Raw genomic sequence first — 16764 nt, forward strand, 5'->3', positions numbered from 1 at the left:
TGGTCCAACTCTCACATCCATACATGACTACTGGAAAAACCATAGCTTTGACTAGATGGACCTTTGTTGGCAAAGTAGTGTCTCTGCTTTTTAATATGCTGTCTATATTGGTCATAACTTTCCTTCCAAGGAGCAAGCAAGCGTCTTTTAATTTCATGGCTGCAGTCACCATCTGCAGTGATTTGGAGCCCCAGAAAAGAAAGTCTACCACTGTTTCCCCATCTATTTGCCATGAAGTGATGGGACCCAATGCCATGATCTTAGTTTCCTGAATGTTGAATTTTAAGCCAACTTTTTCACTCTCCTCTTTCATTTTCATCAAGACGCTCTTTAGTTCTTCTTCGCCATAGGGGTGGTGTCATCTGCATATCTGAAGTTGTTGATATTTCTCCCAGCAATCTTGATTCCAGCTTGCGCTTCATCCAGTCCAGCATTTCTCATGATGTGCTCTGCATATAAATTAAATAAGCAGGGTAACAATATACAGCCTTGACATACTCCTTTCCCAATTTAGAACCAGTCTGTTGTTCCATGCCCAGTTCTAACTGTTGCTTCTTGACCTGCATACCGATTTCTCAGGAGGCAGGTAAGGCGGTCTGGTATTCCCATCTCTTGAAGAATTTTCCACAGTTTGTTATGATCCACACAGTCAAAGCTTTTGGCAAGTCAATAAAGCAGTAGTAGATGTTTTTCTGGAACTCTCTTGCTTTTTCAGTGATCTAGTGGATGTTGGCAATTTGATCTCTGGTTCCTCTGCCTTTGCTAAATCCAACTTGAACATCTGGAAGTTCATGGTTCACGTACTGTTGAAGCCTGGCCTGGAGAATTTTGAGCAATACTTTGCTAGTGTGTGAGATGAGTGCAATTATGTGGTAGTTTGAGCATTCTTTGGCATTGCCTTTTTTTGGGATTGGAATGAAAACTGACCTCTTCCAGTCCTGTGGCCACTGCTGAGTTTTCCAAATTTGCTGGCATATTGAGTGCAGCACTTTCACAGCAACATCTTTCAGGATTTCAAATAGCTCAACTGGAATTCCATCACCTCCACTAGCTTTGTTCTTAGCAATGCTTCCTAAGGCCCACTTGCCTTCGCTTTCCTGGATGTCTGGCTCTAGGTGAGTGACCACACCATCGTGATCATCTGGGTCATGAAGATCTTTTTTGTATAGTTCTTCCGTATATTCTTGCCACTTCTTCTTAATATCTTCTGCTTCTGTTGGGTCCATACCATTTCTGTCCTTTTTTGTGCCCATCTTTGCATGAAATGTTCCCCTGGTATCTCTAATTTTCATGAAGAGATCTCTAGTCTTTCCCATTCGATTGTTTTCCTCTGTGTCTTTGCATTGATCACTGAGGAAGTCTTTCTTTTATCTCTCCGTGCTATTCTTTGGAAGTTGCATTCAAATGGGTATATCTTTCCTTTCTCCTTTGCCTTTTGCTTCTCTTCTTTTCACAGCTACTTGTAAGGCCTCCTCAGACAACCATTTTGCCTTTTTGCATTTCTTTTTCTTGGGGATGGTCTTGATCACTGCCTCCTGTACAGTGTCACAAACCTCCATCCATAGTTCTTCAGGCACTCTATCAGATCTAAATCTTGAAATCTATTTGTCACTTCCACTGTATAATAAAATGTATAGTGACTTTCACATTAGTTAGTTCAGTCGCTCAGTCGTGTCTGACTATTTGCGACCCCATAAATCGCAGCACGCCAGGCCTCCCTGTCCATCACCAACTCCCGGAGTTCACTCAGACTCACGTCCATTGAGTCAGTGATGCCATCCAGCCATCTCATCCTCTGTCGTCCCCTTCTTCTCCTGCCCCCAATCCCTCCCAGCATCAAAGTCTTTTCCAGTGAGTCAACTCTTCGCATGAGGTGGCCAAAGTACTAGAGTTTCAGCTTTAGCATCATTCCTTCCAAAGAAATCCCAGGGTTGATCTCCTTCAGAACGGGCTGGTTAGATCTCCTTGCAGTCCAAGGGACTCTCAAGAGTCTTCTCCAACACCACAGTTCAAAAGCATCAATTCTTCGGCGCTCAGCCTTCTTCACAGTCCAACTCTCACATCCATACATGACTACTGGAAAAACCATAGCCTTGACTAGATGGACCTTACATGACTATCAGCCAGACCTACTTATGAGGCAGGCAATTTAATCTCTCTAAAATTCCAGGTTTCTAATTTTTGTAATTTAAGTATGATAATGTTGCCATTGCTTGGTAGTTAATTTATTTAAAAGGATTTTAAAAGCCTATCCAATACCTGAACCTTGCTAGCTTCTGAGGATATAACTATTATTATGAATATTTGAGACTATCTGTATGTTTTATAAACAAAGATATAATCCCTTCCATAGAGATTACGGTCTAACAAAGGTGTTAGGATAAATGCAGTAATATGTATAAAGTGCTTATCCCATTGCCTGGTATTGTGTGGATACATAAAACATATTAAGCACTTTCTTCCTTACCTTTTCCCTGCCTGATCTCACTGCTGTAAGATGTATCATAACTATGATTCTGGCAAATAAATCTCAGAAACATCGTGTCACTGAAGAATTAGTATAGAAAATAGCAGCATGACAAATTACATGTTGCTGAGGAAGTGAGATTATGTAATAGACTGAGTTTCCTGGTCAATCTTGCTAGAACTGTGCCTTTCAGCAAAATGAAGTTGGTGATTTTGTTCCCAAGATCAGCAATTTTCATCATGGATGTTACCCGGTCATAGAAAAATTGGCAGCATTTACTCAACAGATGTCAGAGTCTTTCTTGAAGGAAGGGCCTCATAGCTGACAAGCTGATACCAGTGCTACCAATCATCAGGGGAAAGCTGGTGATGACATGATTAATAAAAAGTATTTTGATCATTTTTCAGGTTTACCAAATGGTTGCAATTATTTTCTGTTGCTCCCTCTACTACCACTGATAGAAAATGTGCACCCTTCATTTCATATGTAGATAGTTTTATGCTACTTTATGAGGAACATCAGTAACAGTTTGTGAACTCAAGAACCAAGGGTGAAACAACTTGTATGTTCGTATCTTGCCAACAGAATGGAAGGGACCAGAGAGGGCAGTTAGTGTGTGGGGACATTTGAGGCAAAAATATCCTAGAGTTGTATCTTTTTCCGGGACTTGACTTGGCTAAATCTCAGAATATCATCTAACCATCCCAAAGTCTGCCTGGAAGTTGAGATTCTGATCACTTCTTTGCTGGATGTTGTGAAGAAATATGTTTATGAAATACTGTGTATCCCTTGAATGAACTATAAGAATGACAGGATCAAGACTTACTGACATTTTGAAATAGTTTATTGGCATTACTGTGGCCTTGTGTCTACCAAACATGATAATTATAGTCCAGAGGAAAATACAAAATACAACATCTTTCTCTTCATCTTTCCACTCAAATAGACTTCTGTATTCAGTGACAGGACTTCTTTATTATTTTTTTCAAAATACTTAAAAAAATTCAATTGAAAGATAATTGCTTTACAGTGTCGTATTGGTTGTAAAGTGTGAATTGGCCATAATTATATGTGTGTATATATATATGTGCATCTCCTCCCTCTTTAGCTGCCCTCCCTCTCGCATGCCACCCCTCTGGGTTGTCACAGAGCACCAGGCTGGGCCCCCTGTGCTGTGCAGCAGCTCCCCACTAGCCATCCGGTTTACACGTGGCAGTGTACACACGTCAGCGCTGCTCTCTCAGTTTGTCCCACCTCCTTCTTCCCCTGCATGTCTGTAGGTCCTTTCTCTACATCTGCATCTCTATCCCTGCCCTGCAAATAGGTTCATCAGTACCATTTTTATAGACTGACAGGAGTACTGTAATCTCTGTTCATGAAAACACATCGAGAGGAACATCTGTCACAGGTTTTATTTAATACAGATTTTGCTAATTGTTACCAGAATAGTGGTGGTGATTGATTTTGTCCCCAGTGACTCCTGAGTAGCTCCTACTCAGCGCACAACTCTCAAAACAGTCTTCTGATACCCACATTTTCCTCTGTGTCCCCTTTACTCTGAATTGACAGTTTGTAGACACAGGGCAATACATCTTTCCAACACATAGGTGGTGCAGAGCAAGTCAGGTTCTTCTTAGGTCTCAGCTGCTCCCTGTTAAGCAGAGCTTAGCAAACAGTAATTGAATAAGAAGGCAAAGCACTCAGAGGAGCAGGAAACAAGTACAATTTTATGAAAAGGATTATGCAGCACAACAAGGTCAAACCCTGCCACGGTTTGTTTTCCTCTCCCTTGTATTCCTCTTCGATCAGCAGAAGAGGCTGTTATCAGTTGTTGGCATTATGACTGGGCGCATCCGTCCAGGGTCAAACATGCTGCAGTCTGCAAAGCCAGCAGCAGATTGCAGTGCTCTGCAGTCCAGCCAGACCAGCAGAACTTGTGTAGTCCTGTGCCCTGTTATAAACTAGAATACCAAACTGGGGATGTTGCCTTAATGGGGCATTTGAGGGCAAAAGAAATGAAAGCTTTTCCTGTTTCAGAACAAACTGTCCTTCCATAAGTGCTGCCTTAGGAACATAGACCTGTGTTTTGTTTTTTAATGGAAGTATAGTTTATTTACAATATTGTATTAGTTTCAGGTGTACTGTGATTCAGTTATACATACGTATTCTCTTTCAGATTCTTTTCCATTTTAGGTTATTACAAGATATTAAATAGAGTTCCCTGTGGTATATAGTAAGTCCTTGTTGTTTATCTATTTTATATATACACAGTAGTGTGTATTTGTTAATACATAGACCTGTTTGGAGCAAGGCAAAGCCAAAGCTGGTCCTCACAGCACCATTAAATTCTGTTTTCCATGATATTTAATCTGTGCATGGACCCTGATGAACTAGTTTAATTTTCTTCTGAAGTGCTGTATGTGTGGATATTATCTTAGAGTTGCATATGAAATGGCAACTTCAATATTTTCAATAGATGCATGGAGATATTTAAGAACCAACTTACTGATGAACATCATCACTAGGAGAACATTGTTTTGCCATATTAACGGAAACTCCCTTTGTGATTTTGCAGCCACGACAGCCCAACCCTGACTGGCGGTACTCTGCCTCCCTGAGAGCAGGAATGCACAGGTATGTCTTTCCCTCCTCCTTTTGTCAGAAGTTACTGTAACTGTGATTCAGATAAACTGTTGTCTTCATAGGCCAGAAGCAGCTGTCAAAACTGAGATGTCTAAATACTTTGCCAGGGGAATGAACTTATTTTTGTCTCCGTATTTGGAAGTGGTCATTGCCAAATGCTTATCAAGTGCTGCCAAATAAGAGTGCCCTGTAAAGTCACAGACAGGCAGCTGTGTACTTTCTCTCATGACAATTTCTATAAGGAAGTAGTTTCAACTTCTTTTATCCTTTTTCCATCTATACTTTCTGACCCTGCTGTAAAATGATAACTAGTACTGATGCTTTGGGACTTGAGTATATCATATAATATATGCTCGTGTTGTCCACCTTGGTTTTCCATCACACATTGACTGTTATATCCTGTTAGCCACATAATTGTTATTTTTGTCCATGTTCACCCCTATCAGCATCTCCTTATCTTTTCCATCTTGTTGCTGTCTTATTGCCTGCCCTCAGTGGCATGGACTCCTCAGAGGATGAGCCACGTGAAGGGCCTTTATTGAATATCTGGAGACTAAATCAAGCTTATTTTTAAATTAACCTAGAGTAATAGCATTACTCTAAGACTCAGATTAAATATAATTTTGCCTTCTCTACTTTGTCTCTTTGACAGTAATTGATTAACTACGATTATTCCCAGACCTGATCTAGTATTCATGCTACAGGGCCAAATAAAAGATTCATTATTTGTAAGTGTCTTTGGGAAACCAGATGGAGAGTGCCAAGCAACTAATATTCACTACCACCAGAATAATTTAGTTTTAAAGAGGAAATAAACTCCAGAGTTAAGCCCCTCAAAATATCTGGGCACCTTTTGAGTAGATCTTTAACCAAACCTTGATCAATTTCTAAACAGAGAGTTTACAAAGTATGTGTTGAGTTAATGAAAAATTGGTTTTAACCCATGAAAAATGTATTAAATTCAAATAAGTCAGTATATTCCCAACCATTTTATTTCACATTGAGCAGAAATCATTATATTAGGTGCTCTTTCTGAACAAGAAGTGATCAGTTGAAGACTGAAGATCAGTAGTTGGCTTGGTGAGACACTGCACTAGAATCTGGTCATAATTTTAGGCCAGAAACACTCAGGCAGATGCCAGCATACTAGGTTTCAGAAATATTCTTTCTACTTGTTAGAAGCTATCTTCTGCTTTTTCCTGCATCTAAGCTATTGTGGTAGACTATATGATAGGAAAAAATATGGTTTATGTTACCAACTCTTTATCTCCCAGTTGAATTAGTATTTTATTTGAAAAGTACCAAAGCTATAAGATTCACCTTTAAAACTATATTAAAATAAAATGCTAAAACATATCACTTCCTTATTCCATTTTCAAATGAAAAAAAAAGCCATATGTGCTTCTATTCAGGTTTCAACTAAGATGTCATAAGATTCAAGTAGGATAAGAAAGGAAATAAAAATTAAAACTAAAAGTTATTTATTCCTCACAGTGTAGTACATGGAACATATGTTAAGTTGTGAAATTAAGTAATACTCATCTTTTTCATGCATGTGCTTGGCTTCCTTACCTTTCTAGCCTCAGATACTGTATACCTGTCCTTTGAAAATTCTGCTTGAGCTGAGCTGGTTCCCAGGGTAGTTATATCTTCAGAGAGAATCTAATTGAATCTGTATAATTTGTTGGTAGGCTCCAGCAACCCATCAGCAGTACCTGAAGGATATTAATATTTGGAAAAAAGGGAAGATTCTAGGATATAGATGAAGGGAAGAATAGCAATAGAACAGAGCTTATTGAGTGAATTTCCACTAGATACGTTGTTTGAAGTCAAAGGGTAAGAGGATATTGGGAATTCCCTGGTGGTCCCGTCGTTAGGACTCTGATCTTTCACTGCCAAGGGCGCATGAATCCCTGGTCAGAGAACTAAGATCCCACAGGCCACATGATATGGCCAAAAAAAAAAAAAAAAAAGGAAAAGAATGTTGAATTCAGAGACCTTCCTGCATAATATTTCAAGTTTGCCTGCTCTGTTGAGTCACATGACCCCTTCAGGCAGTCGTCCTCTAAGTTTTACTTCAATAACTTAATTTCCAAGGTGAATCAATGTCTAGTTTCACAGACTTCTCTTATTTTGCTAAAGGTTTTCTTGGGTGATATTTATTCTTAGGGTTCCGTTCGTTCCTTTCTTCATCCAAAACATATTTGAGAGTTTCATATGTGCTTACATTCAGTTCAGTTCAGTCGCTCAGTCATGTCTGACTCTTTGTGACCCCATGAGTCGCAGCATGCCAGGCCTCCCTGTCCATCACCAACTCCCGGAGTTCACTCAGACTCACGTCCATCGAGTCAGTGATGCCATCCAGCCATCTCATCCTGGGTCGTCCCCTTGTCCTCCTGCCCCCAATCCCTCCCAGCATCAGAGTCTTTTCCAGTAAGTCAACTCTTCACATGAGGTGGCCAAAGTCCTGGAGTTTCAGCTTTAGCATCATTCCTTCCAAAGAAATCCCAGGGCTGATCTCCTTCAGAATGGACTGGTTGGATCTCCTTGCAGTCCAAGGGACTCTCAAGAGTCTTCTCACATACATAAATGAATATGATGTTCTCTCTGCCTATGAACAGTTTACATTCTATCTCTGCTTACCGCTAAGGATCTCCCAGTTCATGTCTCACTCCTTTGCAGTATTTTGTGTGGAGTTAATCTCTTCTGAATTGGGGTCCATGAGTGGTGATGATAAACTTTCTCTAGTCACAGAATATGTAGTGTGGGTTTTCTTTGAGGAAAAAATAGAGTGATGAAACAGAAAATAAAGTTAGGGAATAATTGGGCAAAACTGGAATAATACTGTAGTTACCAGCAAATAATGTTTGTGCTTTCCTCTGCCCTACAGAAAACCCAGAAGTCAGAGAACCAGCAAAAGAAACTTGGGGCTTTTGAAAATAAGCTCTCTTCATCTGCTTCAGCATTAAGATGATAAAATGGCATTTTTTTTTAGCCCTATGATGGGCTTCCTGTTAGATTTAATGAACACCACACGGCATTAATGAAAACCAAAATTGCTGTAAAGATAAAACACATTTATCTCCTGCATGGTGTAGCAGGCAGTAAGTCAGCAATGCTTTTGCATTTTATGCAAGGTGACTGCTCAATGGTAATTGCTTCAGTTTAAGCACGAGTAGAAATTGTTAGCTGCAGTCCTGCCTCCAGAGATGTAAGCACTTTCTGAGGGTGGAAGGAGAGCTGGAAAGACATTTATGGTCTAACTTTTATTTGGGTCTATGTGTTTACTCAGCTCTGTGCACCTGGAGGAGGCTGGCATTCTACGGGCTGGTCCAGGGGGACCCGAGCAGCAGTGGCCAACAGTATCCAGTGCGACACCAGGTAAAGACCCAGGGTCTCTTCCTTCTTGTTTGAGTTCTGGAAAGTCATCAGATGACCTGTTTTTGTAAGACCAGAAATATCAGTGGCTCTTTTAATTCTTTCTTTTCCTTACATGTGTGACTTCCTCATGTACATGAGTATACACAAGTATTTTGATTTTCTTCTTAATGTACCTCAGTGGTTGGAAACAGGTAACATAAGGGCGTGTGTGCGCATAAACTTCTTTTCCGTAATAACCAGGTACATGTCAAATACTTAGTCTATCTGAGCTACACAGACAAGATCTGGTGGCCTCATGCACAGAGATGACACTGTTAGCAAAGATCTTTTGGTTAAAGATGTTGGAAATCAACTCCAAATAGTAAACAAAAGGGAGACTGATAGATTGATCAATAGATCAACTGATGAAATGGAGCTTCTCATGGAAGTAGAAAACTTGTCGGAACCAAGGCACCACTCTGTCTGACCTCAAGTCACAGTCAGGCTTCCTTCTTTCCTGACATCTGCATCTTTCAGTAGACTGACTTTTATTGCCTTGACATGCACGTTGCCAAACATGACCAGTCTTGCAGTTTCTTAGTGCAGAGGACCAGTGGGAACTGATTCCTAATCCAAACTTTCAGGAAAGAGAATCTGCCAGGTGACATAAGAACCCAGTGGCTGGGTGAGCATTAAGAAATTTCCCAAATTCACATTTCCTTATTTTCCTTATCTTGCCCAGTCACTAAAGCAGTGTCATATAACGTTAATATGGCTTTGGAGACCCATCCTGGTGGCAATTTTCAGAAAGGAACAAATATAGAGGTTATAAATGTTGTCTAGCATAATCCTCTATAAATAGAACATCATTGTGGTGATAATAGCTACTAATTTTTGAGACACACTGTATCCAGACTCTGTGCCGTGCATGATCTCATTTACTCCCTGAGACAGTCTTACATGGGATTTATTATCTCTGTTGTACATAAGAGGAACTAGAGACACAGAGAGGTTAAGAAACATACCCAAGTTCACATAGTTTATGGTAGAGGTAGGATTCAAACCTAAGTGTGTCTAACTTCAAATCCAAGTATATCTAGTTCTTCTATTCATAGCATGGCTGGCTTGCAAGAATCCACCCAAATTCGAACATATATATATATATATATATATATATATATATATATATATATATATGTGTGTGTATATTCACATACATAACAGATTATATAAGTGTATGTGTAAAAAGTTCTTTCCAAAAATAATCTGGTGCCTTTCAAATGATTAGGCTGTGCAAGTAACATGTGCAGCTAAGGCCCCATTTTTGCTGGCAGCTCTTAAGAGTTTTCGTTGATTCTAATCAGCCAGCATTTGCTATTTATGAATGTTGTATAATTCAACTAAAAGTCACATTTGTCAAAAAAAAAAACAAATGCCTAAGTTAAAGCAATTCATTAGAGAGCTAATATTCCAGATGGCAAGGGGGAGAACGTAAAATAGTTCATTGACAAATTTGCAACCCCAGTGCCAGTGGTGGCATAACGTGGTGGAGGAGGAAGTGGTTTTAGACTGCCAAGCGTTGCAGGATGAGAGGCATCTGAGAGGTGAGAACTGCTCAATCAAAGCAGTGCCATGAAATCACCCCTACCATCCTGCCTCCATTTCAGGGTTTTTCTTGTTCTCATAGAGACTTTGCAGGTCAGGCTGGTGAGTCCAGAACTAGCTTTGAATACATTCTCCCTTTCATTGATGGTGCTAGTTGGTGTATATTCCTAGGCAAGTGGGAAATAGGAACTGTTTATAGATTATTTTATCTGCATCTGGCCCAGGACTCTCCTTCAAATTCAAAACAATGTTAAGAACCCATCTTTAAAAAAAATTATTGAAGTATAGTTGTTTTACAATGTTGTTTCTGCCGTACAGCAAAGTGATTCAGTTATACATATACATATGTTCTTTTTTATAGTCTTTTCCATTATGGTTTATCACAGGACATTGAATATAGCTCCCTGTGCTATACTGTAGGACCTTGTTGTTTATCCATTCTCCATGTAATAGTATGCATCTGTTAACCCCACACTCCCAAGCCATTCCTCCTCTAGCCCTGTTTCCCCTTGGCAACCCCAGGTCTGTTCTTTTTGTGTGTGAATCTGTTTCTGCTTTGTAGGTAAGTTCATCTGTGTCATATTTTAGAGTTCACATATTAGTGAGATCATATGGTATTTGTCTTTCTCTTTCTGACTTCCTTCACTTAGTATGATCATCTCATGGTCCAACCATGCTGCTGCAAATGGCATTATTTCATTCATTTTTATGGCTGAGTAGTACTCTATTGTTGGAGAAGGAAATGGCAACCCACTCCAGTACTCTTGCCTGGAAAATTCCGTGGATCAAGGAGCCTGGTAGGCTACAGTCCATGGGGTCACAAAGAGTTGGACACGATTGAGCGACTTCACTTTCACTTTCAGTACTCTGTTGTATGTATATACCACATCTTGATCCATTCATCTGTTGATGGACATTTAGGTTGCCTCCATGTCTTGACTATTGTAAAGCACGCTGCTGTGAACACAAGGGTGCATGTATCTTTCTGAATTATAGTTTTATCTGGGTGTATGCCGAGGAGTGGGATTGATGGATCATATGGCAACTCTATTTTAAGTTTTTCAGGAACTGCCTTACTGCACCAATTTACATTCCCACCAGCAGTGTAGGAGGAAGGAACCCATCTTCTTGACAGAAGATAGAGAAGGAGTCGCCATGGCTCCCTGTCCCTGCTGTCCTGACTCCTCTTGGATAATCCCTTCTGTTCAGGCCTATCCCTGGCTGCTGACTCATGAGTCAGTTTTCATGGACTGAGCTGGACAGAGCTTCCATCTTCCATGGGTGACCTCCCCGTACTTTTCAGCATACCTCTGCACCAGTGATGGGACATTAGAGAGATGCTCCTCTGTGTTCTGCTCTGTTCTTTGGGTATTTTAGAGTTTTAGGACTCAAAATATGTTCTGCACTGTTGGGAAGGAACACAGGATAAAGATTTAAGATTATAGTTTAAAGTCAGATGTGAATTGAATTCCAATTCCAAACTTACTTGTTGGGTGAGCACAAACAAATTGATTAAATACATGTTTTCTTTGTTACCCTATCTGTAGATTGGGTATAATAATACCAATTTTATCCAGTTGCCATGATAACTGAAGAAGAAAGAGCTGTATATAGCGCTTAACATATAGTATTAATAAATGTCTAATCTTTTCACTCCTTTTTTTCCTGGCCTACTTTTGTTTCCTGCAGTCTTTGTTGTGGCCTTAGATGGTAGCATGGTGGGCAGCGTTCAGTAGTTCTCACTTCTGAGCCCAGATACAGAGCCTCTGAAGTAGTCTGGATCATCCTGGTAGCTGTACAGTCTGTTACACCTCGCTCCCACCCCAGCCACCTTCCTGGAGAATTCATCGACATGCCCCAAAACACTTGGTTGTTTTCATTCCTAGGTAGAGCTTGCCTTTCACGGATTCTGCTGCCCTTAGTGCTTCATGATGATGGTGTCATTGCTTCCAAAAGGCTTCCACCTGGTGCCCAAGTCCCCGCACACTTGCTCTCTCCATCTGAGAGCTTCTCTGGAAATAGCACCGTCTTGCACCAACCCCGGCAACAGCCGTGGGAATAGAGAGAGGCCTGCTGTGACCCAGTCCTCCTTGGCATGTGTTCTTTGTAGTTGTTTTCCTCCACTGATGAATCCTTTGGCCTTGTCATCAAACTGTTCATTTATTGTCACAGTCCCCAGAAGCTGAGGCTAAAATGCCATGCTCTAAAGGGGTCAGTGGGGACATCACCAGGTGATGTTTCTCGCAGGATGAACAAGCCAGGCATTAAACCCGCTAATCCCAATTCCTGGCCCCTTTCTCCAGCCTCAGCTCTGTGTGAGCAGATTTGGACCACAGGCTTCTTATTTCCTTAGCAGCTCAGAGAGACTGAGGAGGGAAAGAAAAGGAGCTGAGGTGGGGAGTGCACAGCTCACAATTCTTCTTCAGATGGAGGAGTGTGTTGTGGGGAGGGGCATTAAAGGGCCAGCCATTCATGCTTACAACTCTTTTAATGTTCTTAGTGTGCAATCTCTGGAGAGGTTTTAATGAGTGCCCTCTTGCACAGTTCCTAGAGGGAATCCCAAGAGATTATGAAAAGACTGTCTGTACCTTCCAGAGAGCCAGTCTGGCTTCAGGGTCCCTGGCTGCTTTGCCCTCACACTGGTTCTTCCGGGCTCCTCTTTCCACATTTCATGGGATCTCAGGACTTACTCAAGGCAACAGTACATTGTTTTTGGAGTGGGAGATGTTCACTGTTTTCAAAAAGAGCTCAGGGAATTCCAAAAGGCACAGCACTGCCAAAGATAACATTATAGCTTTTCAAGCAACCCCCCCCCCCTCCAGGGACCTGGGGCTGAACAGTGAAAGGTTAATTAGGTAGGTGAGGCAACTCAGGCCTTGAGGCTGCTTTAGACAAGCTTAGTTCAGAGTGACTGCACAGGGCTTCTCCAAGGATGGTTCCCAGAGCCACACTGATAACACCCATCAAATCCGAAAATCTTGTGCAGAGGCCCAGCCGTCTGTGTTTTAAGGGGCCCTCTAAGTGACCCTGATGAACCCTCCAAGGTTGAGGACTGGTCGAGAGTTGAGGGTATATTCCTGAGGTTGTCTCATACCTTTGGAGGCTCAGAAACCATGCAATGAAGGCCTCTGTTTATGCGCCTGTTTATGATTCTTACTAGAAACAGGAAGCCTTCCCCATGTCAAAGAGCCAATAACTAAGAGCTCAGGCTCTGGGTCAGATTAACCTTATTTGAAATCTCACTCTTCCACTCAGAGGTTGTATGTTCCTAGGACCATTATTTCTGAGTCCCAGTTTCTTTCTTTTTGAAATAGAGATAATAGTGTCTACCTTATAGGGTTGATGCATGAATTAAATGAGACAGTACACACATCTGCAGAGCCTGGAGAGCAATGTTTAGTAAACGATGGTTATTTTTAGGATTTTTCAAGGTATGAGTCTACCTTTCAACGTCAGAATTTAGGTCTGAGTTGTTCTGAGTAGTCTCTGTGGGAATGCTTTATTATAGAGCAGACTTTTTAAAAAGCACCATTTTGTGCCCTTGGGGGATTGTTTTTGCCCTGGTTTGCTGCATTTCTTACTCTGTGGAAAATGGACAGTTAACGTGCCCTAGTTTTATGGGGAGATTCATGCTCTTATTTGTTTTAGGGATTCCCACCTCCCTGACAAAGGCAACTCCCCACGGAAGGTCTCCACAGAGACTTCATCTTTGATTCTTCCCCAGAAAGAAGTCATGATCCTTAAATTTGGGGGAATCCATTTAGGAGCACTGCCAACATGAATTTTTCCACTTCATGAGTGGTTGTAGCCTCAGGCCTTGTCCGAGAATTTTAAAAAGCATGCTGTTCCACTAACCTGCTCACCCTCAACTTCTGCTGTTGTCATGGCAACAGTAGTCCTGGGAGATGTGTGCATATCTTTATCAGGGAGAAAAAAAAAAATGAGATCAGCGATCTATGTGGGTGGGGCAGCTCCCTCCCATCAGTATCCTCCACTCTCACCTTGCATCTCACAGCCCAGGAATGCCGGATTGCCTTAGGGTCTCTAGTAGCCAAGAAAAACAAGCCCTTGTGTAAGATACACTTTTACTCTCTTGGTGCTGTGGAGCTCATCAGGTCTGCTGGAGTTCTCTGTGTAGCTTATCTTGTGTCTTCTGACCTGGCCTGGAGGGGTGGAGCAAGGTGTTGTGAGAAAGGGAATTAGAATCCTCTACCCAGGAGACGCCAGAAGTTTGTCTTTGCTAGCTCCATCTGTCTGGACTTTCTTCAACTCCTTCTTAAAGAGCACTTGGCACCACACTTGGCACCTTCTATTTTTAATGGTCCTGTAAATGAAAAACTAGAAGGAAGACTTCCTGCTTTTTCTGAAAAGTTTCTGTTGAATAGATTCTGAGATAGTTCTTTCTCTCCACTTTGTATTCCCCACACTGCTCTCATTTTTCCTACATCCATTCTTCCAGGCTCAGTAGGCAGTGTACAGTCAGGGTTGGGGCCGTGATACATAGTACAAGAATTTCTTCCATGCCAGAGGCCCACAACAGATCCCGTGCCTCCTGAAAATGGAATCCCTTGTGCACTGAGGACTTCCCTGGTGGCTCAGACAGCAAAGCCTCTGTCTACAATGTGAGAGACCTGGGTTCGATCCCTGGGTTGGGAAGATTCCTGGAGAAGGAAATGGCAACCCACTCCAGTACTCTTGCCTTGAAAACCCCATGGACGGAGGAGCTTGGTGCAGGCTACTATCCATGGGGTCGCAAAAGAGTCGGGCACGACTGAGCAACTTCACTTTCTTGTGCACTGAGATGTGTGTTCCTGAGCATATATTTTGGAGAGGGAGAGTGTGGTGAGGAGGGAGGAGCAGCAGGCCTGTTGCCTTAGGCCACAGTTTCCTTCAGCCCCACAGATGCAGAGAAGCAGCTAATGGAGGGCTAGGAAATGGAGACTCATTACAGTTACCTTAGTTATCATCGATCCTTCTAACGAGCCTCAGGAGGAGTGCAGTCTGGTCCCTGCAAACTTCATTGTGAGAAACAATTTTTGCGTATGTCTTTAGAAAATAATACACTTCATTCTTTTATTTGAGTGTTGCATGGAACAGGAGAGTTTCTGAGTAACCTTCCTGTCTAGCTTTCTCTATACACTGTCCTTGGTGGCTGAACTTTTAAGTCCCTTTTCGAAAGGAAAATTCAAGTTTCTACTGTGGAGATGTCAAAAGACCACAAGGAAGGGGGGTGTCACCAACTCTGCTGCCTGTCTTGGCTCAAAGATGACAGGCCACCTGTGTGTTTGAGAGCTTTGTGGGGAAGCAGAAGTGTTGGGTGAGAGTCCACACTTCATTCTGTGGGACAGATTTCTTGGATTGTATGGAGCTGGTGGGCCTGGAGCTCCTCCCTGGGAGGTGCTTGGATGAGAAAGACCTATTAATGGCCAGTGTTGAGAGCAGATGGGTAGCAATAACTTGTAATGCCTTTCAGCTTTGCAGCTCTAGCAGGCATTGCCCTCAGCCTCACTGATTCTAGTGAACTAGAAATGAAAGCCAGTCCCCAGCAACAGCATGGATCTTTAATGACAAATATTTTCAGAGCAACTCAGCCCAGATTCCAAAAGAACTCGAAAAGTTCATTTTCTCAGAGGCAGTCAACTTTGCAGTTGAGAAGGTCACTGCCTAATCTGGAGAAACACATTCAGGTCAAGCATTGGCTAGAGACCAGGGGCCTCTAGGGGAAGGTCATAATAGAGTTCACTGCCAGGAAACCTGGAAGTGAGCCTGTGGGTTGGAGAGGAGCCCCTCTCTGACTCAGCCCTCAGAGCTTGTTCCCCACGGTCAGAGAAAGGACAAGGAGCAGAGATGGGTGCCGTGTCACTCCCAGCTCAGTGAGACCAAGAGCTTCCTCGGCAGCTCCTTGCCTAGAAGGGTCTGACTCCAAGGCAGTGGGCTAGCTGAAGGATGGGAGAAGGCAGTCGTGATGGCAATACTAATGGAGATAAAGGGGGGAAAGGTGCTTGTGCTTAGTATTAAAAAAGGAAATGGAGAGCTTTGTAAAAGTCAGATTCAAGAGGTTAACTATAGAAGGTTAGGGTAGGAAAAGGTAACTTTCATGAAACCAAATTTGAACCCATAACATGACAAGAATAAATGAGAAATCTGTTGTTACTAGAGTTGTGTGCTTTAAGTACTGAATACCTAACAGAGTACCCTAAGCCTCCAGATTATAGCTGCAATTGCATGTGAAAAACAACCAAATAAACTTCAAAAGTAAGTACAGCCTGTCCTGTACAGAAGGTCTGAACAAACAAGTTTGTTGTTGATGGTCCAAGAAAGCCCGCCAGCTTGGGTGTACTTCCAACACTGGCCCAGTCCCGAGTCCAGAGCTGTTGCTCTAGGGCGACATCGTGGGCCACACTGAGCAGTCAGGTGACATTCCCGCTCTTATTTTCTTTGACTCTGCATTATAGATACTTTCTTATCCAAGCACACATATGTTATATGTGTTCCCTTGACCACCTGCTGTTACCTAAAGGTCTGTGACAAGGCTAGAAGCTTCAGCCAGTGTAATTGACTTACGTTAGATGCACACCAAGCTCCATGTCAGAGTTTTGTGGGGAGAAGGGTATCACTGGATGTGTAATCAGACTGAGGTGGATGCCCTTGGGCCTGGGAGCTTGGTGCCATGTTTGATGAGCCAAGGA

General features: G+C 42.1%; 2 protein-coding genes across 11 annotated transcripts in view; both read left to right on the forward strand.

Moving 5' to 3' along the window:
* LOC105611202 (protocadherin alpha-2-like) overlaps positions 1-8457 on the forward strand; it is a 179299-nt gene extending 170842 nt beyond the window's left edge. Inside the window, 2 exon segments of the mRNA XM_042250586.2 lie at positions 5043-5101; positions 8403-8457. Of these exon segments, the coding sequence (XP_042106520.1) occupies positions 5043-5085 (43 nt within the window). The 3' untranslated portion in view covers positions 5086-5101; positions 8403-8457.
* The window catches only part of LOC101122274 (protocadherin alpha-C2), a 204419-nt gene that overhangs the window by 163665 nt on the left and 23990 nt on the right, over positions 1-16764 (forward strand). For all 10 annotated transcript variants that reach the window (XM_042250581.2, XM_042250584.2, XM_060416528.1 and 7 more), the window contains exons 2-3: positions 5043-5101; positions 8403-8491. In XM_042250581.2, coding sequence (XP_042106515.1) covers positions 5043-5101; positions 8403-8491 — 148 coding nt within the window. The remainder of the gene's footprint in view (positions 1-5042; positions 5102-8402; positions 8492-16764) is intronic.

This window comes from Ovis aries, chromosome 5 (genome assembly GCF_016772045.2).
Source record: "Ovis aries strain OAR_USU_Benz2616 breed Rambouillet chromosome 5, ARS-UI_Ramb_v3.0, whole genome shotgun sequence".
Lineage (NCBI taxonomy): Eukaryota > Metazoa > Chordata > Mammalia > Artiodactyla > Bovidae > Ovis > Ovis aries.